This window comes from Triturus cristatus, chromosome 7 (assembly GCF_964204655.1).
Source record: "Triturus cristatus chromosome 7, aTriCri1.1, whole genome shotgun sequence".
NCBI classification, from domain to species: Eukaryota; Metazoa; Chordata; class Amphibia; order Caudata; family Salamandridae; genus Triturus; species Triturus cristatus.
In genome coordinates this window covers 817,047,942-817,069,660 of record NC_140590.1, presented here as the reverse complement: position 1 = coordinate 817,069,660, position 21,719 = coordinate 817,047,942, and the positions used below count along the sequence as shown (strand labels likewise).

Below are 21,719 nucleotides of genomic sequence, written 5' to 3'. Positions count from 1 at the left end.
AATGGTCTAGTGTATAGCGGGAAATGTAGTACTAACAACCAGCAAGTTTCATGTAGCTACTGTTTTCCCCCGAACGCCGAAGCAACTCCGGGCTGAGCTTGCCGCTGCCAAGGCTTGTTGGTGGCCAGTCTGGCTACCACTACCTTTGTTTGATATTGTAACTCGAAGGAACCCTGCAGCATCTTCAAGCTACTGCAGCAGTGGCCCAGTTGAGTTTAAGAAGCTGTTTCCTCACCAGCACAGTCTAGCCAGTAAAACCAGCAAACCTGCGGTTCCTGTTTCAGCACCAGGGACAGCCAGGACAACTCTGCATCCGGGCTCTACAAGCCAGGTAACATTCAACTGACTGTCGTGGCCTAGTTCTGGGACCTGCATTACCTTAACCCTCAGCGGTTTCCACTGGACTCGACTCGCAAGTGAACGACTGTCACTAGTATGTTTCTCCATAGACCACAACAAGAAGGTTTTGTGGTAGTGAATTGCACTGATTTTTCCTTCTAAAATGCATAACTCTAGTTATACTCATCCGATTGTCTTCGTTTTGGTGACTCAATTTATACAAAAATCTGCTCTACTTCTATAAATTGTTGTTGGATTTCTTTGAGTCATGTCAATTACTGATCATTCATGTTGGTACTTTGAAATGCTGCCACGACTGATCTAGGGATTTATTAGAGTGGATCCAAACAACATATTTGGGGTATTGTGAGTATTGCACAGTGAAGCCTAACCAGCCTCACCTACGTAATACTCCACTTTCCAACAGTGGCTCAATTTTTGTGGGTAGAATGTAGTCTCAGCACAGCATGTGTGTATATTTGGCTATAGCATAACCGGTTTGTATGCACTTCACTATCCAACAAAAAATACCACATTATCTAGCCGCAGATTCCTTACCTATGAACTTCCAGGCTGGATCCAGAAGACTTTTCTTAGCAGTACCACCACGCCAGTAGGTGGCATCGGTACACTGCGTGACGTCGTGTTCGTCATAGTTGTGACGTCAGTACTTTTCATGACTTTCCACGCCAGAAGCGAGAAGCCATGAAGTGACTGGCCACGGTGTGTTAAAAAATTAATAGCTAGGGTCCTGAAAGAGAACATCCCTGACACTAAAAACAATTCCGCAATGCGGAGAGGATGGGTGGGTTGGTAAGGAATCTGCAACTAGAACATGTCTCCATCAGATAAGTAGTTACTGAAGGTAAGTAACTTGTCCATCTGATAGACTGCAGAAAGGTTTAGATCAGAAAACCCTGCAAAACAGAGCGACCAAACAGGCCTTCTCTGCAAACCAGGGAATCAAGTCAGTAGTGTCTGGCGAACGTGTGCAGCGATGCCCACGTGGCTGCTTGGAAGATATAAATGAGAACACCCCGCTGGAGAGCCGTTGTGGCCACTTTTGCCCTGGTGGAATAGGTCCTAAGCCCTCAAGGGGGAATCTTTCTTTGCTAAGGTGTAGCAAATTATGATTCAGAGGATAACCCAGTGGGATATAGTCCCCTTTTGGACAGCACGCCCTTTCATTGCACCCACGTACCCTATAAAGAGTTGGTCATCTACCCTCAATTATTTGGTTCAATCGAGATAGAACGATAACGTTCTTTTTGGGTCCAGACGATGGTGATGCTCCTCTTCCTTGGAAGGGTGCAGTTGTGCATAGAAAGTGGGAAGAGTAACCAACTGTCCCATGTGAAAGGGTGTCGCCACATTCGGGAGAAAATTTACTCTCCTGAAGGTAGTGCGGAGCAGCACTTTATCTGGGAAGACTGTTCCGTAAGGAGGCTGTGATGACAGTGCCTGCAGTTCGCTCACCCTCCTGGCAGATGCAATCGCCACTAAGACGGCAGTTTTGATGGTGAGAAGCCGTAGAGGGCAGTTGTGCAGCGGTTCAAACTCCCGGATCACTCCCTGAAAGGCAGGGAAACGCAGAGCCGACCCAGACAACCGCTCCGCCGAGCGTGGCCTTGAACGCTTCGACTTCTTTTGTTTTTTTGTGGTGCTTCTTACCTGACTTCGACAAGGAGGACACCAGAGCGGTGCTTGGACCTTCCTCCTGACCGTGAGTTAGACCGGGATCAAGACCGACGAGGCGACCACCGTGGTGCCGGACACCAGGCTGTGAGCACCTTTAGGGACCGCTCTCTCAAAGCCTTTGGCACCATGGACTGGCAGTTGGAGCACGACTTAGTCATGGTCGAACTCCAGGCACCAAAGACACACTAAGTGGGGGTCTATGACCGACATGGCATGGGGATAGGCACCACACGGCTTGAACCCCGAAGTCTTTTCACTTTACATATCCTACACACCAAAAAAAAGTCCACAAAAAGTCGAAAAATGTTTGCAAAATTGACAGGGGGCAGCTCTCTTCAATGGATAGGCGGTGGCTGGCGCGGAAAGAAAAGACATGACAGCCCTCTAAAGCGGCGGTTATTTTGACGACACGAACGTCACGTCAACGAACACGATGCTGCCGTCACGCGGAGTCGACCGACACCACCTACCGGCACGCAGGGGTACTGCTAAGAAAAATCTTCTGGATCCAGCCTGACGCCTGGATGTTTAAACGTAAGGAATCTTCGGCTAGATGTCTCTATCATATGTCAGTATTGTATTCAGTGTCGCTCCCCTAGGCAAAGCAAGACTTTCTGGTACTCACTGTAAAATGTAATGTGTGTAGAATGGTCACTGTTGAGTATGCTTGTTTATCTTCCCCTGTAGCAGACAGTCGCCCAGATACAGGAAGATAGGAGTTTTGTAAACAATTGTGAGGCTGCTGTGGCCCCCACAATGCAATGCTTTGAACTGGTAATGTTTGCTATTCCCTACAAACCGGGGACACAGCTGTTGAACAAAGTGGAAAGAGATTATGAAAGTAGGTGTCTGAGTGAGGGTTACCCCCGTCCCCGTCCCCCACACCCCAGCTATGCCACTGGTCCCTGCTGTCAGCTGGATTTGCTGGGAGTGCTTCCTTGGCTTTAACTTCTTCAGTGCCATTCTTGATTTTTTTGTAGCATAATGTCGACCTGTGGCCTGAATAGGTATTCTCCAGTGAATAATACAATTAGAAGGTGTAGGTGATCCTCTGGCTAGTAACCCAAAACCCGAAATGGTGCCTCAGCCGGATGGCTCTATAGGTCTCAAAGGAGGCATTGTTAGCTGCATCTAGTGCACACTGGATATTTGCATTAGAAATGATCCCCACTTCCTCCACTCGCTCCTTTGCACATTTTCCAAATGCCTCAGGGAGGTGCCTACTCAACTGTTTCATAGGCTCCCAAAGGTACCTAATTAACCTTGATAGCAACCCAACTGAGTTAGCACTGTGTGCTGATGCCAGAAGTACTCCATTTCAAACCGCATTAATCCGTTGACTTTTCTTATTGGGAGATGGATATTCCCCTGTCCCTTGTGCGAACATGTTATTTCCTCACCATAGGTACAGCTAGTAAATCTGAAAGAAAGCTCTCCCTGATGTATACAGGATCCTTAGGTGCAGCCTTCTATATTTCTGAACTTTGGGGGTTACCATTCTTCTTGCTAACCTACTCGAAGTTAATCTTCCTTTTCTTGTGGGCTGGCTCGTCTTAGGGCAATGGATATGAAGGTGTTCTATCTAGTTTATGGCCTGTGGCAGGATTGATACATATCCTTCTATGTCTTATCTGGGTTGCTGCTGTTCATCTGGAGTAGTATCATCCAGTACCAATGCAGGCTTCGAATTCAAGTTGGGAGTTCAACTCTGTTCCAAGACATGTAGACTAAACTCTTGAGGTCAAGTTGGGGTGTTTTTGCATCGAAGTTCAGGTTCGACCTATCGGCTCTTTTCAAGCCCAAATATGGCCCTCGGAAACAAGTGGTCTTAAGCGTACAGGCAGGGAGGAGTGCAGAAGGCTATTTGTAGGTAGTTCCGGGCCAGAAGCATGCCTCACTCTAGAATTTACCTTGCTTTAGCCCCTTCTGAGGTGTAGCATCCGCCCGCCCTCCACCCCCGAAAGCAAGAGCCTCTTAGCGTGCTGCATGTGCAGCATAAGTTGCATTTTCTTTCCTAGGTCCCCTTTTTGTTTTTCAGGTAATAGAGATGACTGGTCTCTGAAGTCGGAGGCCTTATGTGGACACACAATCAGTACTCCACTTTATGTGAGTCCTCTGAGCGGCAAAGGGACTTCAAAGCAGCCCCTCCCGCATCAGAGTGAAGATTATTCTTCAAATTTTAGGTTCTGTTGCGAGGCAGTCCAAGAGGCTGGGAAAAAAAATCAATATAAGGTGGAGTGTATGTCCTACTGCATTCTCGATTTCGTGGTTAAAGATCATGAATCAAGAGTTACCTCAAAACAAAATCTTTTACTTTGCAGAAAAAACAACTTGTAATGTTTGTACCAAACACTAGACGGCAGGGAGGCGCAGAGCACGCCACCTGCTGCAGCACACACAGACTTTTACTTCTGTGAGAGTCACACCAGAACTGGGTCAGAAGTCTATCTGCATGACAGTTCCCATAAATGCACTTGAATGAGAATGCTTTGGGAGGTCCATGGTGGCATGTGTCCGCTCAAAGAGCACACGCTTAAAAACTGTTGCAGTTTGAAGCGGAAGGCAAATGTTTAATTCTGAACAGTTTATTCTAATGTTGTTTGGACATTTTATTCCCGAGAATTTTAGGACAATATATAAAAGCTTGATTTGTGTGTGTTTATTTGGGACTGCTGTGAACACTATTTTGAGAGATACATGTGCAAAAATTCATAACAATTGTGCGCGAAAAAGAATCTTTATATTGGTGCACTACAGAAAGCAAAGAGACTTTATAGAATAAGAATGTCGACTGCACATCCGATATTACTCTCTGCTGTACTAATCGGATAGTTCTATATGTGCAATCTATATTATTCTAATTATTGTATGAGAGCTTCACCAGCATTCTTTAGGTTGGGTATGTATAGAAATATAGAGGTTGAAAAAGTTTACCTTCTTTATTAGAGCTCTTGGTTCTCATTTAGTCTTTCCAGAAGAAGTATCTATTTGGAAAGGAATAAGGGCCATCAAAGAATACTGCAAAGTATGAGTTCCACTACATAGTTAGTATACAAGTAGGATTCAGAACAAATGTGATTAATGACAAGAAAATTGTTACTGGCGATGTATTCAAATGCTTGTGTATTCTCTTGAAGTCTCCCTGCAGGAGAAATCTGAAAATTTACCAATACCTAACAGCATTCAGTGCAAAAATAAGTTAATCTGGTTAACTCATCTTCAGTAACTGGTAGGTGAGTAGGGTACAAAGGATCAATAGAATAGTGAGTGTGAACTTAATCTAGCTGAAGGAATAAGCACACTAACGGAGGTTTTCCTGTTTATTTGAACGCACAACTCATCTCCTTTATTTTGTAGGTTTTATTATAGTTGACCGTGGAGCCTGGTACTTTTGAAAAAATTGACTACAGACAGACAAATGATCACCAGGTAGTCTGGACACCATGTGTTCTTAGGAGCCTTATTACTTTAGGCATAAGGTCAAAGACGTTTTTTGAACAACGCATCCAAAACAGGGATGCACGTTGCAACAGAAGGAATATGCTACTTACCAGTATGCATCAGTTCTTGGCATGTAGAGCTGCAGAGCCACACACTTAGGATAAGATCGCCATCTGGTGTTGGGCTCGGATGATTGCAGGTTGTTGTTGTCGTCTTCGGAAGAAGCCTTTTGGTCACGAGATAGGTGACTCCTCCTCTGGACAACAGTGCGCATGGGCATCCACTCCATCCTCAGATTGTTTTTCGCCAGGATGGGAAATGATGGTGTGTAGGAATAAAGAAAAGGATGTCCATGTGTAATGTCTAAGTAAGACAATGCTGGAACGGATACAGGTCCCGGGGAGGCGGGTGGGCGTGTGTGGCTCTACATGCCAAGAACAGATGCATACTGGTAAGTAGCATATTCTGTTCGAGGCATAGGAGCTGCAGATCACACACTTAGGATAGATTATACAGAAGAATCTCCCCTAGCAGTGGTCGCCTGTATCCGTTGCAGCAGTTTGGAATAAGGTTTTAAGGACAGCCTGACCTACAGAAGCTTGTTGCTTTGCTTGCACGTCAACACAGTAGTGTTTAGTGAAGGTGTGTGGTGTAGACCATGTGGCTGCCATACAAATATCTTCTAAGGGAATGTTTCCTAAGAATGCCATGGAAGCCCCTATTTTGCGCTCTACGGGGAACTGTAAGAGTGCGTTTAGCCTTTTGGTAACAAATTTGGATACATTTAACTATCCACCTGGCTATCCCGGATTTGGAAATGGGGTTGCCTTTAGGTGGTTGGGAAAAGGCCACAAACAATTGTTTGGTTTTGCGGAAGGATTTGGTTCTGTCAATGTAATAAAGAAGGGCTCTTTTAACGTCCAAGGTATGAAGAGCCCGTTCAGCTACAGAGTCTGGATTTGGGAAGAACACTGGTAGCTCAACTGATTGGTTAAGATGGAATGGAGAAATGACTTTTGGCAGGAACTTAGGATTTTGTCTAAGAACCACTTTGGTACGATGTAACTGTAGGAATGGTTCTTGTATGGTTAATGCTTGTAATTCACTTACCCGTCTAAGGGATGTGATAGCAACAAGGAAAGCCACTTTCCATGTAAGAAATTGTAGCTCGCATTTATGTAGAGGCTCAAATGGAGGACCCATTAGCCTAGTGAGCACAATATTTAGATTCCACACTGGAGAGGGTGGTAGTCTTGGAGGAATGATTCTTTTAAGACCTTCCATGAAGGCTTTGATCGCGGGCACTTTAAATAGTGACAAGTGTTGGCGATTTTGCAAATAGGCTGCTAATGCTGCTAGGTGGAGGCGTATAGAAGAATACGCTAGATTACATCTTTGCAAGTGTAGTAGGTAGCAAATGATGTTTTGGATGGATGCGTCTAGTGGGCGTATATCATTGTTAGTGCAGTAAATGGCAAATCTTTTCCATTTAGCTGCATAGCACGCTCTGGTGGTAGGCCTTCTGGCCTCTTTAATAATATTCATGCAGTCCGGTGGGAGGTTGAGGTAACTGAACTCTAGGACTTCAGGAGCCAGATCGCTAGGTTGAGTTGTTGTGGATCTGGGTGTCTGATTTCTACATGGTTCTGGGTTAGCAAGGACGGGGAGAGGTTCAACTTTTGATGGGGAACTAGGGAGAGTTCCAGTAGTGTTGTGAACCAGGGTTGACGTGCCCAAGTAGGAGCCACTAGTATCAGCTTGAGGGACTGTTGCCTGAGCTTGCGTACTACGAATGGAATGAGTGGGAGAGGCGGAAAAGCGTACGCAAATCTGCCAGACCAGTTCATCCATATCGCATTGCCCTTTGACTGTGGATGGGGATACCTGGCGGCGAAGGTTGGGCATTTTGCGTTTTCGTGTGTGGCGAACAGGTCTATGTCTGGTTGACCCCATTTGTGGAAGAATGGGAGTAGGAGTTGTGGGTGTAATTCCCATTTGTGGATTTGCTGTGTCTGTCGACTCAACAAATCGGCAATTTGGTTGTGAACCCCTGGAAGGTGTTCCGCAAGTAGGTAGATGTTTTGGGGAATTGCCCATCTCCAAATGCTCTGTGTTAGGTGTGAGAGCTGGAGAGAGTGTCGTCGTCCCCCCCCCCCCCCCCCCCCTGTTTTTGTATGGAATACATGGCTGTCATGTTGTCCATCCGGATTAAGACAGCCTTGTTCTTTAGATGGGGTTGGAATGACTTCAACGCCAGGAACGCTGCTAGAAGTTCTAGGTAATTGATATGGAGCAGTTTTTGTTGTGTGGTCCATTTGCCCTGAGTGGTGTGTCCTAGGAGATGGGCTCCCCACCCTGTAAGAGATGCGTCGGTTGTCAGCACTATCTGTGGAAGAGGCTCTAGGAACGTTCTCCCTTTGGACAGGTTTATGGTGTTCCACCATGTTAGTGAGCGATGGGAGTGGCTGTCCACCAACACCAGATCGGAGAGTTGTCCGTGAGCCTGATTCCACTGACGTGCGAGACACTCTTGTAAGGGACGCATTTGAAGTCGTGCGTAATGCACAATGAAGACGCATGAGGCCATCATGCCTAATAGTTGCATGAACACTCTGGCTGGAATAGAGTGTTGGGGTTTGAATTTTAAGATGAGAGCTTGTATGTTGGCTATCCTGGTTGGGCTGGGGTAAGCTATGGCTTTGGAGGCATTTATGGTAGCTCCCAGATATTGATGTATGTGGGAGGGATGTAGTTGAGATTTGGGATAATTGATGGGGAATCCTAGGTTGTGTAAGATTTGGATAGTTTGGTGAGTATCTAGAACGCATTTGCTGAATGAATTGGCTTTTATGAGCCAATCGTCGAGATAAGGGAAGACATGAATTTGTTGCCTCCTGAGATGTGCTGCTACTACTGCTAGGCATTTTGTAAAGACTCTGGGCGCAGTAGTCACTCCGAATGGGAGGACAGTAAACTGATAGTGCTGTCCGTCCACCACAAATCTTAGGTACTTCCTGTGAGCAGGGTGCATGGGAATGTGAAAATAGGCGTCCTTGAGGTCTAGTGTGGCAAGGAAATCGCCTTGTTGTAGTAGTGGGAGCACTTGCTGAAGAGTGAACTTCTTGCTTGAGGAGTGTAAGATGTTCTTGTGACATTGGACGATGTCTGGGGGGTATGTTGGGTGGGGTATTTGTGAGTGGTAGGCAGTAACCAGATTGGATAATTTGTCTTACCCACTTGTCTGTAGTAATGGAATTCCAGACATGTAGGAATTGTGTGAGTCTTCCCCCGACTGGAGTGGAATGGTCTGGGGGGAGTGGAGGAAAGTCATTGTTTAGTGGTGGGGGAGGTACGAGTGTTGGCATTACCTCTACCTCTCCCTTTAGTATTGTTTCCCCTATATCCTCCTCGAAAATATCCTCTATTGGGGCATGTTTGCGTAGAGGTTTTGAAATTGGAGGAGGTGTCTGTTCCAGTATTTTTGGAGGCTCCTCTATAGAAGAAGCGTCGAAAGGAGCCACGTGTTTGTGGAGACTGTAATGCTCCCATCGACTTAGCAGTCTCGGTATCCTTCTTCATTTTTTCTAATGCAGTATCTACTGCTGGCCCAAATAACTGTTCTTGGTTGAATGGGCGATTTAATATTGTAGTTTGTACTTCTGGCTTAAAGCCTGAAATACGTAGCCATGCATGGCGTCTAAGAAGGACACTGGTGTTGATTGCCAGCGTCTTGTGCACATTTAATTGATGCATTGGATATGAGCTTTCCTTTTTGGATGAGGTCATTGGCCTGAGACTTATACTGATCTGGTAAGTGTTGTAAAAGGCCTTCCAATTGATCATAATGAGCCCTGTCATAGCGTGCCAGCAGGGCTTGTGTGTAGGCAATACGCCAATGGTTAGCTGCTTGTGTTGCAACCCTTTTACCTGAGGCCTCTAATAACTTAAAGACTTTGTCTGTGGGCGGTGTGTCTCCCGTTGTTTGTGAGTTAGCCCGCTTCCTGGCATTGGAAACCACTAAAGAGTCTAGAGGGAGCTGTCCTTTAATGTAAGCAGGGTCCTCTGGGGCAGGTCTATATTTCTTTTCAATTCTGGGGTTAAGTACCCTGGTGCGTACGGGGTCTTTAAAGACCTCTGGTGCGTGCTTTATGACCCCTTTGATCATAGGTAAGATTTGAACTGTTTTTTGAGACTGTTCAAACGTGTCAAGCAAGAAATCTTCTTCAGGCGCATCTGAATGTAAGGTGACGCCATGATAAAGTGCTGCCCTGTGGATGAGTTGCCCAAACCCTAGGTGGTCATCGGGGGGTGAGGGCTTTGAAGGGTATGGAGTATTATCAGGAACATCAAGTGGTGTGTATGCCCAGTCGTCTAAAGGTACTGTGTACAGATCTGTGAAAGGATCATTAGGATCATAAAGATCATCCGGATTACCCCCTCCCCCTAATATATCATCATCATCCTGTGGAGGTGGTGTATGTGCAGGAGATGGTAGAGGTAAAGGAGGTGGAGAGAGGGGGGGTGGGGTAGGAGGTGGTACAGGAGAAGAAGGACAAATGAGTGAAGTGGCTGAGTCCTTTGTGTTTTTAGGAGCTGGAGAAGGTGTTGAGTCCAGCTTTCTCTTTTTAAATGACACAGCCGTGACATGTCCAGTTTTAGGATTAATATAAAGTTTCCTTTGTGTGGGATCAGGGTGGAAAAGTTCATGATCCTCAGTAGTTGGCTTTGGTGCAGATTGTTTGGGTTCCGATCTATGTTTTGGATGATCGGCAGTCTCTTTTCCAGCATGGCCCTTAGCTGGTTGTGCCGGTACCGATGGAGTTTTCGGTGCTGGTAAAGTTTTCGGTGCTGGTAAAGTTTTCGGAGCCGAAGATGGTTTCGGAGCCGAAGATGGTTTCGGAGCCGAAGATGGTTTCGGAGCCGAAGATGGTTTCGGAGCCGAAACGGGATCTTGAAGCTTGGGAGCTTTTGATGCTGGTTTGGCAATGGGCCTTGGTGTCTGCTTCGGTGCCGAGAGGTCTTGCGTCTTCGGTGCCGAAGGTGGTGGGGGTATAGCAATATGTGGTTTACTCGGGCCCGAACCACTGGAAGGCTTGTATTTCTTCGGAGCCGGGCTGGAAGGCGGGGCTTCTGAAGATTGTTTTCGGTCTCGACTTTGTTTTCGGTCTCGACTGGGGCCAGCTGGCGAAGTCTTGACCGGTGCCTTTTTGGAGGGGTGAGGATAGGGGTCAAGGTACTCACGCGCTGCCCAGGAGTAATGGGGTCGTCCGAGTCCTCTGCTTCAGATATAATCTGGAGTTCCTCGGAATCTTCCTCCGGGACATCGGGGCCCTCGTCAAAGATGTCCTCTGGTTCCGGAGCTGGTCTGGCCATGATATGGCGTCGAGCTCTTCGATCCCGGATAGTTTTCTTGGATCTGAATGCGGTGCAGGCAGGACAGCTAGACTCGTCGTGTTCCGGCGAGAGGCACAGGTTGCAAACCTGGTGGTGGTCACTGTGCGGGAACTTTGCTCCACATTGGGGGCATTTTTTAAAAGGCGTCCTTTCCATGAGCCGTATCGTGAACCGGTCCGATGAGTGGTCGATGTCGAGTGAAGTGTAAATTTAGATTCGAGAAGCTTGTTTTTAAAGTTTTCAGCCGGAGCGGAAAAGTTCATCCGAACCCAATGGCGGAAAAAAACAATCTGAGGATGGAGTGGATGCCCATGCGCACTGTTGTCCAGAGGAGGAGTCACCTATCTTGTGACAAAAAGGCTTCTTCCGAAGACAACAACAACCTGCAATCATCCGAGCCCAACACCAGATGGCGATCTTATGCTAAATGTGTGATCTGCAGCTCATATGCCTCGGACATAACTTTTCTTCTGGCACCTGTTGCAGATCACTTTGGGTGAAAGTACACGTTACCAAGCAGGAAACACATTTGAGGAGATTAGGTTTTTCATAGGGGTCTTGAAGAATTGTCAATGATCCCGTGTAGACAATAAAGGCATGAAACAGACTGCCCACTTATTTAGAAATTCAGGCAGCATGATTATCCGGAGGATTCCGAAGGTGTTTTAATTCATAACAAAGGCTTCAAGAATAAACTAAACCAGTAGGGAAACCTTGAGTTAATTTGAACTATTGCTCATCATACCAGTTTACCGCTCACATTAACTTCCATCCTCCCTCACATTAACTCCCCTCCTCACATGCACTTTCAGGGGACATAGGTCTAGCTATTCTAGACTCAGAGCCGAGATTAAAGACCTCTGGCAAAGAGCCCTCGCAAGGGGCCCGTTGGGCATTGCAGGTACACACAACGAGGAGGACAGCCCGATGATGAGGCATGCTACCTTTTGGTGGGTGAGGGCTTGTGCGTCAAAAAGAAGATGCCACGTATGACCTTAGTAGGCCCTGGTACCTAAAATGGATAATTTAGACTTCCACTATGGAACTACACACACTATGGTTAAGAGATGTATACACTGAGGGAGAACATGTGCTGGACCGGAAAATCTGTCCTTTCACCCCCATCTTTTAATTTATGGTGCTTCAAACCTTGCCTCACTAAGAGGAATATTCCACTCTATAAATTGGGTAGCAGATAGCATGTGGAGTTGTGTGAGCACTGGTATGTTTTTTTCTTTGAAATTCTTGATTAAAAGCCTAACAAAGATGTGCTAATTAGCTCGCTAACAAAGGACTTCATTAGTTTTATAAAGACAATGATTATTAATTTTCTTTATACAAAATATTTATATTGGATGTGGCTAGCACGATACAGGGATACCCAATCTCTCTCTCTCGCTCTCACACACACACACTATATTATGCACACACATACAAATAGCACACACATACAAATAAACACGTAAATGCCCAAACAACAAACCACATTTTGCTAACTCAGGAATACAATGGTGCAAATATGCACAAGGAAGCATATAGCAAAATTTGCCCAAGTATGTGAACACTACCTCTTTGAACTAAGTGCTTTGTCAGGAATTTCGTTACCACAAACGTCATATGACTAGGCATTTCAGAAAGGATGTGCAAACATCCGGACCCAACGACACAAAACAGGCTATGCAAGCAGGTGATCTACAGCTCACATGCCTCAAACAGGATGTTCTGTTTTGTATATACTCTCAAAATCAAAAGGGTCACCTACACTAAATGATTAGAAAGATAGGAAAAAAGATTGATCGTCTACGTAGCATAGAAAGAATTGTCTGAGGGATGCCAGGCATAGATTCCACCCATCCTCCCCATCTGAGTAAGGAACTTCTCAGTGATAAATCTCAACTTCAGTGATAGAGCATGAAATGGGCCTCCCGCTACATATTCAAGACATCAGAGCAGTACAGGAAAAATGGCTTGGTGGAAACTTACATTAAGAAGAAATGATGGACAATATTAACAGTTTGTGAACTCTGACAATGGAATTCCAACAGTAGCAACCACACGATGGCAGCATCACTAATCTTTGAACTAAATATTAAAGCACTACTCGTCATCATTTACCGGTTGCCTTCTAAACCCTGTCAACTTCAACACCGTGTCGGGCCAACAAACATATCCGTACCAAGAACATCCTGGAGTTGAAGCATAGATATGTGACCAGCAAGGTCTTCTTCAACTCTTTATTAATAGTAAAGTTATATGGAACTGTACTAAACTAAACAACTTATTAGATATCACATCTAAAATGAGTTTAAAAGTTTGACAAGTGTAAATCAAAATATTAAGAATCTATAAAGAATACAATAACAATTGCATCTTTTATGGTGGTTACCGTATGTTTGACAAACACTGGCCTTAACAAAACAAATCCTAGAACTGTGCAAAGCAGGGCAGAGAAAAATATCAAGTATAATATCCTGGAGAGAGTACCAACATAGTTTACAGTGTTCGTCTCTAAATTAAGATTCCAAACAATTTCAATTATTTTCACCAGTAGGCTAACCCCTCATTCTGAATTTTACATAAAGCAAATTTCAGATTCCAATCTAGCCGTGAGATAAAACTGCACCTGGCCTAACATGAGTGCAACAAAAGACATCCCTAAAAATACTGAACAAATAGCAAGGGCACTTTGATAACCCCGAAGTCTTACAATATGCTTCAGTTGCAAGTTTAGTGGACCTTTATCGTGATTAGAGAATAAGCCTCTATCAACTCGCTTTGGCTTTCGGCAAGACAGCTCAATAAAGTGTGAAAAAACAAAATGAGTCTCTAAATCCTTTGGATACTTAAGTGCAATAACCCTAACAGTGGCTGGTCTAAGTCATAGCAGTAAAATACCACTCTGGCATATCTCCTACATTTTAGCCTTACCATCACAAGTGGAGGTAAATTACCTCAACAGAAATACATGGATGTAGTCAAGCCCTGATGCTTTGGGTGGAGAGCCGACCATTTCTGCGGACGGGGGGACGTGCGCTCCCAGCTATGGTCCAAGAAATAGTGTTCACATAGGCTGCCGGACACGTCCGACCATGGGCACGTGGGTTGTACACAGGGGTGCGAGCTAGGGAGAGAGACAGATGCAGGGAGTGTTAGGGGGGGGTGGCCCTAAGTGCGACAGATGGGACTTTGACAGGGGCGGGAGGGGGTAGTTTAAGTACAAAACTTTGTTGTCCCTCAAAAGGACCAGGTCACATATGAACGGCGAGAAGGGCTATACAGCAAAATAGAGTTGCCAACTTACTGCATAAAAAGACAGCGATGCCCGGCCCCCGGGATGTGGGATAAGCTGCAATTTGTTATGCCTATAAGGACTGAACCAGCCGGCCTCCGGGTTGTAGGCGAGCAATGGTGTATGCCTGAGTTATCGTAAGTTACGTAATAAATAAATTAATAATAATAATAAAAAAAAAAAAAAGAAATACATGGATGTAGGGACAAATACGCTCTCCATAGCCTTTCCTCTACCATGGCCAATATAACAATTTCTTCTGTGTTTTGCACTGAATGGCATAAAGGGTTGTTACATTACTGGGATTTTTACTGCATACAAATGAAGCAAAAAATATCATGCCTGCCACAGATTAAAAAAATTACAGAAGGCCCATCCCTCCGAGTGGGCTTTTGTTATGTGAGCACTTCCTGATTCTCTGGGTGGACTTGGGACGGCTCCCACATACTAGATAACAAAAAAAATAAACAAAAAAATGTTATCTAAGCAGCGAGGCTAGTCAACAGAAGGAAACCAAAGTGGGCTTCCCAACACCTCAAACTGGAGGACCGAAACTAGGGGTGAACCATCTTTAGGTCTGGGTCCCATCAACTGGATTAAACTTAATACCCATGCTTTCTTAAGTGCAGTTCGCTGCCCAAGCTGTACCAAAAATTAAAAAATTTGACCCAAGAGGGGAAAAACCCTAAGTGTTAAAATATTTTGCAAAGGCTGTTGCAAGCCACAAACCTTAATGTCCCAGGCAGTGCAGTAATTAGTCAAGACAAATTAAGGGTAAAAGGGTTGATCTGAAAAACATTATTTGTTTCAGTTTGAAGAAACATTTGCTGTGAAGCATGAAAACAAAAAAAACAAAAAAAAACCTGTTAAAAAATGTACCACATATTAAAAAAAAAAAAAAAAAAAAATTGGGACAAAAAAGCGCTAAAGTAAGACATTGGAAATTAGAACCAAGGCAACTGCACATGGCACTTAAGGAAGGCTCTTTGAGCAAGCTCCCGTAACAGCGGAGAACGTTGACAAAGTTAAAATGGACATTAAATGACTTTAAGGATTATTTTATAGATTAACGATCACAAGGTAAATATCATGATTGAGAGTATACCCATTAGTTTAATTTCTAGTATTCAAACATTACACATAGGGTCCACTAAAGAAATTACCAGTCGATTCCCTTGTGATAATTTTGTCCATTGAAGAACTGGAGCTCCTCAAAGGTCTCAGAACTTGGGTAATTGCTGTTGAGGTCAGGGTGGATCCCAAGAAACAAATACAGAGCTGTTGTGCCTATGGCAAAACCAACAAGAAACAAACATTAGGACAGTTTCTAAAGGTTGGAATAACACAAAAATGTGTCTTAAATCAGGTACGGTTACCCACATTTAAATAGTCATGATTTTAAAGAAATTAGGCAAACCAGCTTTAAAAATTACAAATTAGGATAACCAATCAACAATTATGACCCCTAGTCTCAGACCTCTAAAATGGAAACTTCCAAAGTGAATATATATTACAAGCTCAATACAAAATTAAAGTCTGAATGTATGAAATTGAATAAAAATTTAAAATTACTAAATACAAAGTTGAGGAATCCGAATGAAATATAAAATCCTAATCAGATAGGGTAACCCAAGCCTGAGTTCATTTGAACAACCACCTTGTTGAAACACAGCAGTGGAACAATTTCAATATCTGGATGTTGGTCACTGTTATATTGTAAAGCTCTACATGGTGGCTACTGAAGTGTAATAAAGGCGAGGAAATGCCGAGTGGAAGAAAAGACAGACATTTACGACAGATCAGGACCAAAGGAGTACACCCTGAGCCACCATTCCTCAACCGTCTGGTAGAAGTTTGTAAGTTTCAAATGCAGTGTCTAGTCTCTTCTACATTATCTGTAGATGGCAACAAACTGATTGGTAAACACTTAACAAACCGTAATTCCTATTTTCACATTGCTGCCAAGTGGCCGTTACATATTCAGCCAGACCTGCCTATGTGGCCTATTGCACTTTTTATTCTAGATCCAGTTGCATCACATTTTTCAATTTAAAAATAGACCTGAATGCCCCAGCATGCAGATTACTAGATTGCTAAAAAGCGAGGACTGGCTAGAAATCTCACAGGACCTTGGGCACTTTACAGGTATGATTTCTGTTTACCTACAACCTAATCACATCAAGATGCTCTCAAATTGCAGACTCCAACATGATCAAAGAGACATATTACATTATGGGGTGCATTACCAGTTTTCTGAGGTCCAATAATGAGAAGTTTAGGAAAACGGTCGCAGGTCTTCTCTTTCGACCAAATGTCCTTGTGTCGTTTATCTTCACATGGGTCCTAAAATCCCAAAGAGAAAAGGTTAGCATCATCAGCATGTTTGTTAAATTCTTGAACTTTAGTGGACTAATTTTGTAAATCTCCCCCGCCGCCCACCCAAGGTCTATTTATTCAATTATCTTTCTTTATATGTTTGTCTAGTCAAAAAAAGCACTGGGAAGTAATTTCAATTCACAAATGAACAAATCATGGTTTGTGTGTTACATCCTCGCAGGAAAGACGATAATTTGGAACATAAGCTCAAAAAGCAAATGACACTATATGTTCCCAAAATCTTGTTTTTTAAATGTTACTTTTCACTGTGCTCTTAATATCAACCAAACCTTGCGAAAGCTCTAAAACATATCAACTATAATATACTGTTATGATCAACAATTTCAAATCTAAAAAATGGTTGACAAACTTGAGATAACTGAGGAAATTTCCCACAACTATGCGAAAGCAATTTATGAGAATTTTGCACACCTCTAATGAAGTCTAGCAGAGGCCTTTACCTCTGTCACCAATTTAAGACCAAATTTTGCCTACAAACTGGCATTTGCCTTTATTAATGAGAGCCTTAAAATAAAGACAGACAATGGTCTCAACTAACAATGATTGAAAAGTATCCTAAATTGTAATTGTACTTGTATTTCTATAGCGCTTACTACCCCTGACGAGGCCTTGAAGCGCTTTTTGGCGAGTAGCAAGCTGCTCCGGAACCAAGGTGGGTTAGTGGTGGATTAGTAGAGGGAAATATAAGCTGTTAACTGGAGTGGTGGGCATGTGAGTCTGTTAGTTGGATGGAACAGGCTAAAGGAGGGATAGAGGAGTGAAGAGTCTAGAAAGGGTTATTTGGGAGGTCCGGATGAGTCCAAGGAGGGATAGATGAGGGGGGAATCTAGAAAGAGCCATCCGGGAGACCATAGTAGTAAAATCAGGCTTGGGATAAGTAAAAGGAGGGATAGAGAAGAGTCCAGAAGCGGTTATTTGGGAGATCATAGTAGTAAAATTAGGCCTGGGATGAGTGACCGAGTTGAGATCGAGGCTGTATTGAAAGCGGTATAGGCTGAGACAGTGAATTGGAGAGAGTTGACTAACCTGTTTGTTATATTACTGATTCTGAAGCCTGTTACCTGCAGGCCACATATGGATCGCATTAGTGGGTGCGGTAACCCACTGATGTATCCTACGCCCGTGAATCCATTAGTAGCGAAGAACAGGAGATAAAACTACCGCCATTCTACACTCAGTGACACCTCTAATACCGCTAACCTTGAACACACTGTCCTCAAGACCATGTAGGCGCTTTAAAATTGATACATCAAAACTAGGGCGATACAGTCAATACATATAACACAGCACAGTACATCACAACAGCCTATTGGCGAGGGTGTAACAGAGCATGCACAGAAGGATTAGTTACTTACCTGTAATCCTAGTTCTCTTCCAGGGGTATCCTCATCAAAGTCATAAGCACCTGAATATTCCCTCCCACGCTCGGGTCCCCAGAAACACAACCATATGTAAAAAAAATATATGTATCTATATATATATACACACACACACACACACACACACACACACACACACATATAATAAAAAGCAAATGCAGCCTTTCATACATCAAGAGCTGAATAATGCTGTAAGGACTTCCCCTATATACCAGAAACAATACATTAAAAACAGGGAAAAAAAACAAACCGCCAAGCATCTTTGAAAACTGTTTTAATGCTTAGCATTTAGCGCAATCCTGTCAGAAGGACTGAAAGCATTGACAGCTCACAGGCTGCATTGTAGAAACATAGCATAGAAAAGCTAACCCATAGCAACATAGAAAAAAACTGGCACCGTGCCTTTAAGTCAGCCATGACCCCTAGCTTCCCATCATGCCTCAGGGTTACAGTTAGGTCAGTTCTTTGCGGTGACCCGAAGGCCAGAGCATAAAGAGTTGACATTTAAAGCGTTCCTTTGCCCGGGGAGGCGGGTGGGTTGCTTATGACTTTGATGAGGATACCCCTGGAAGAGAACTAGGATTACAGGTAAGTAACTAATCCTTCTCTTCCAGGGGATCCTCATCAATAGTCATAAGCACCTGATTAGAATAGCAAGCCTTATCCCTTCCACCTGCGGGCAAAAAGGAACTACAAATCAAGCTCATATAAAAAAAACTTGAAAACACAGATATCGTATCACCTGAACAGATTTTTCAAGGAGGCTTGGCCTACTTGGGTATCTGCTCTGGAGTTGAGACAGTAATGTCTTGTGAAGGTGTGCACCGATCTCCATGTTGCTGCCTTGCAAATCTCATCCATTGGAACGTTATGCAAAAAAACTATCATAGCTGCTTTCCCCCTAGTGGAATGTGCTTTAGGAGACAACAAAACGGGTTTGTTTGCCAATTGGTATGCCAATCTAATGCAGGAAACTATCCATCTTGAAATGGACCGTTTAAAAGCTAGAAAGCCCGTCCTAACGGCACCATAATTTAAAAACAAGTGGTCTGATTTCCTTATGGTCTTTGTTCTCTCCAAATAGAATTTGAGCACCCTCTTAAGGTCTAAGGAATGGAGTGACCTTTCTGCTGGAGTAGCAGGATTGGGAAAGAAAGAGGGGAGAGAAATAGTCTGGTTAACATGAAAGTCAGACACAACCTTTGGCAAAAAAAAGGGTGTGTTCTCAATACCACTCTGTTGTGATGGAACACAGTATATGGTTCCTTGGAACATAGCGCTTGGATCTCACTTACCCTGCGCGCGGATGTTCTTGCCACTAGAAAAGCAGTCTTCCATGTTAAATGCTGCAGCGTGACTTTCTGAATGGGCTCAAAGGAAAGGACTAGATTCAACTCCCAAGGAGGAGAAGGAGGTCGAACAGGGGGATACACCTTCTTTAAACACTGTAGGAAATCCTTAACCACCTGCAGTTGAAAAAAGGAAGGTTGTTGGGTGACCTTCTGTAGGCCGTAATGGCCGCCAAGTGCACCCTGATTGATGACTACTATAAAACCTGCCTTTGCCAAGTAAAGGAGATAAGGAAGAACTACCTCTTCCTGCCCAGTCGTAGGATTAAAATGATTATGTGCACACCACAAATAGAATCTCTTCAACTTAAAAGCATACAATGCTCTTGTGGATGGCCTCTTTCGAGATCTGCATGCAATCCTGAGGTAGATTCAGGTAACGGTACTGCAGGATCTCAGGATCCATGCTGCCAAGTTCAGTGAGGGAAGGCTGGGGTGAAGAATCTTTCCGTCCATCTTGGTCAGAAGGTCCGATCTGCACGGCAGCCTCTTGTGGGGGCGTATTGACAGCTGTAGTAGGTCTGGATACCACCACTGGCGAGGCCAGTCTGGTGATATCAATATCATCGTCATGTTGGATCGGATGAGCTTGGATACCGCCTTCGGGATGAGAGGTAGGGGAGGAAAAGCGTATGCAAATGCTCCGGACCAATACATCAAAAGAACATTCCCTCTCATCCCTGGTCAGTAGAATCTGGACGCGAAGGCTTTGCATTTTTTGTTTTGGTCATCTGCAAACAAGTCTATTGATGGCTGATCCCACTGATGAAAAATGTCTGCCACCACCTCGTCGTTGAGCACCCAGTCTGGCTGATCTTCGAAGTGCCGACTGAGTGCATCTGCTCGCACGTTTTGCAATCCTGGAAGGTGCACTGCTGTGATGGAGAGGTCTCGAGCCAGAAACCAGTGCCAAATCGCTTGAGATTCCAGAGAGAGTGGGCGAGAGCAGGTACCACCCTGTTTTTTGAGGTAATACATTGTGGTCGTGTTGTCTGTTTGTATTAGAATCGAGTTGGATTTTATCGATGGCTGAAAAGCTTTTAGAGCTAGATGGACTGCCCGCAGCTCTAACATGTTTATATGGTAGGACTGCTCCTTGCTGGACCACCGGCCTTGTGTCTGCAGGCCACCCATGTGCGCCCCCCATCCTCGCAGGGATGCATCCGTGATCAAGGACTGCTCCGGCACTGGTTGAGGGAAAGGGACTCCCACCAAGAGGTTCTTCGGTCGAGTCCACCAAAGAATGGATGACTTTGCTGCTTGGGAGAGCAAAATCCGATCTTCCCAGTGACCTGACGACTGATCCCATTTGTCCTCTGGATCCTGTTGCAAAGGTCTCATTCTCAGTCTGGGGTTGGGAATGAGAAATATGCAAGACGCCATTGACCCATGCAGACATGCTACTTGCCGGACCATTGGATGATCTGTACTTTTAAAATGGCTTTCCCTTGGTCTTTCTTTAAGCTACATGTGGCCACATACCAATAGTAAAAAGACTATTGAAATTACTATGAAACAATGGCATTGCGTACCTGCCACAATGGATCCTTCTCCTCAGGAAATATCTGGAAGTATTTCTGTGACAGCTGCAAAGGTGGCAATGTCTGCAACTTCAGATTAGTCCAAGAGTTCAAAAAGTGGACCAAGTGCTTAAATGTGTAGAGGCCCAGACGGTCATTTCCATAATTTGACAGGTGGGTCATGAAGATGCTTATCTGGGAATAAAGAGAGAGAACCAAGACAATTAAAGTTGACCAATAGTTGCAGCCATGCCGAAGACACTGAATTAGCTGGGAATGTCGAGTCTCAAAAACAGATCATAGTCTGTAACTGGTTGATTAAACCTTGGGCCCTAACTGCAAAAACATGTGTGGCATAATTTACAAACTTATGTTCGAGAGTTTCACTGAATCACCATTACAAAATATTAGCAGGAGCCAGCTGAAGTTTGCCAAACGCAATCAGTAAACAGACAGACACCATCTACTATTTATACGTGTATACATTTTACAGAACAGCCATGCATGACAATACAACTATAGCTTAAGAACCAGCTGCTGTTCAGTTACTGTTTTAAGGGGGCTTGTATGTTACAATTAGGTTGCTTCTTGGCTACTTCACAGAGACACGATACAGAACTGCAAAACATGAGCTATACAATTCCAGAATACTTCTGCGTTTCAGCAAAGCAGCTGAATCAAGAACTTGCATTAGGGCGTACTCTGAACAAAGTGAGGTGTTCATCAATGACCAGGATGAAAGAAAAATGCAACCTACCTCAAATACTCTCCCCAGTGTCCTGCCTGTTGTGGCATGTAGAACCCCTATCAAAGTCTTTCCCTATTACCCTGGCTGTTACCAAGGATTACTGCCATTAGACTCAAAACATTTCATTTAAGGCCCACAAGTTTTGTTTCTACTTTCTCAGGCTAA

General features: G+C 44.2%; 1 protein-coding gene across 1 annotated transcript in view; it reads right to left on the bottom strand.

Annotated features, from left to right (window-relative positions):
• NDST1 (N-deacetylase and N-sulfotransferase 1) overlaps nucleotides 1-21,719 on the bottom strand; it is a 328,999-nt gene that overhangs the window by 56,244 nt on the left and 251,036 nt on the right. Inside the window, exons 8-10 of the mRNA XM_085617708.1 lie at nucleotides 20,819-21,001; nucleotides 16,408-16,504; nucleotides 15,325-15,448 (exon numbers count right to left, since the gene is read on the bottom strand). Of these exons, the coding sequence (XP_085473834.1) occupies nucleotides 15,325-15,448; nucleotides 16,408-16,504; nucleotides 20,819-21,001 (404 nt within the window). The remainder of the gene's footprint in view (nucleotides 1-15,324; nucleotides 15,449-16,407; nucleotides 16,505-20,818; nucleotides 21,002-21,719) is intronic.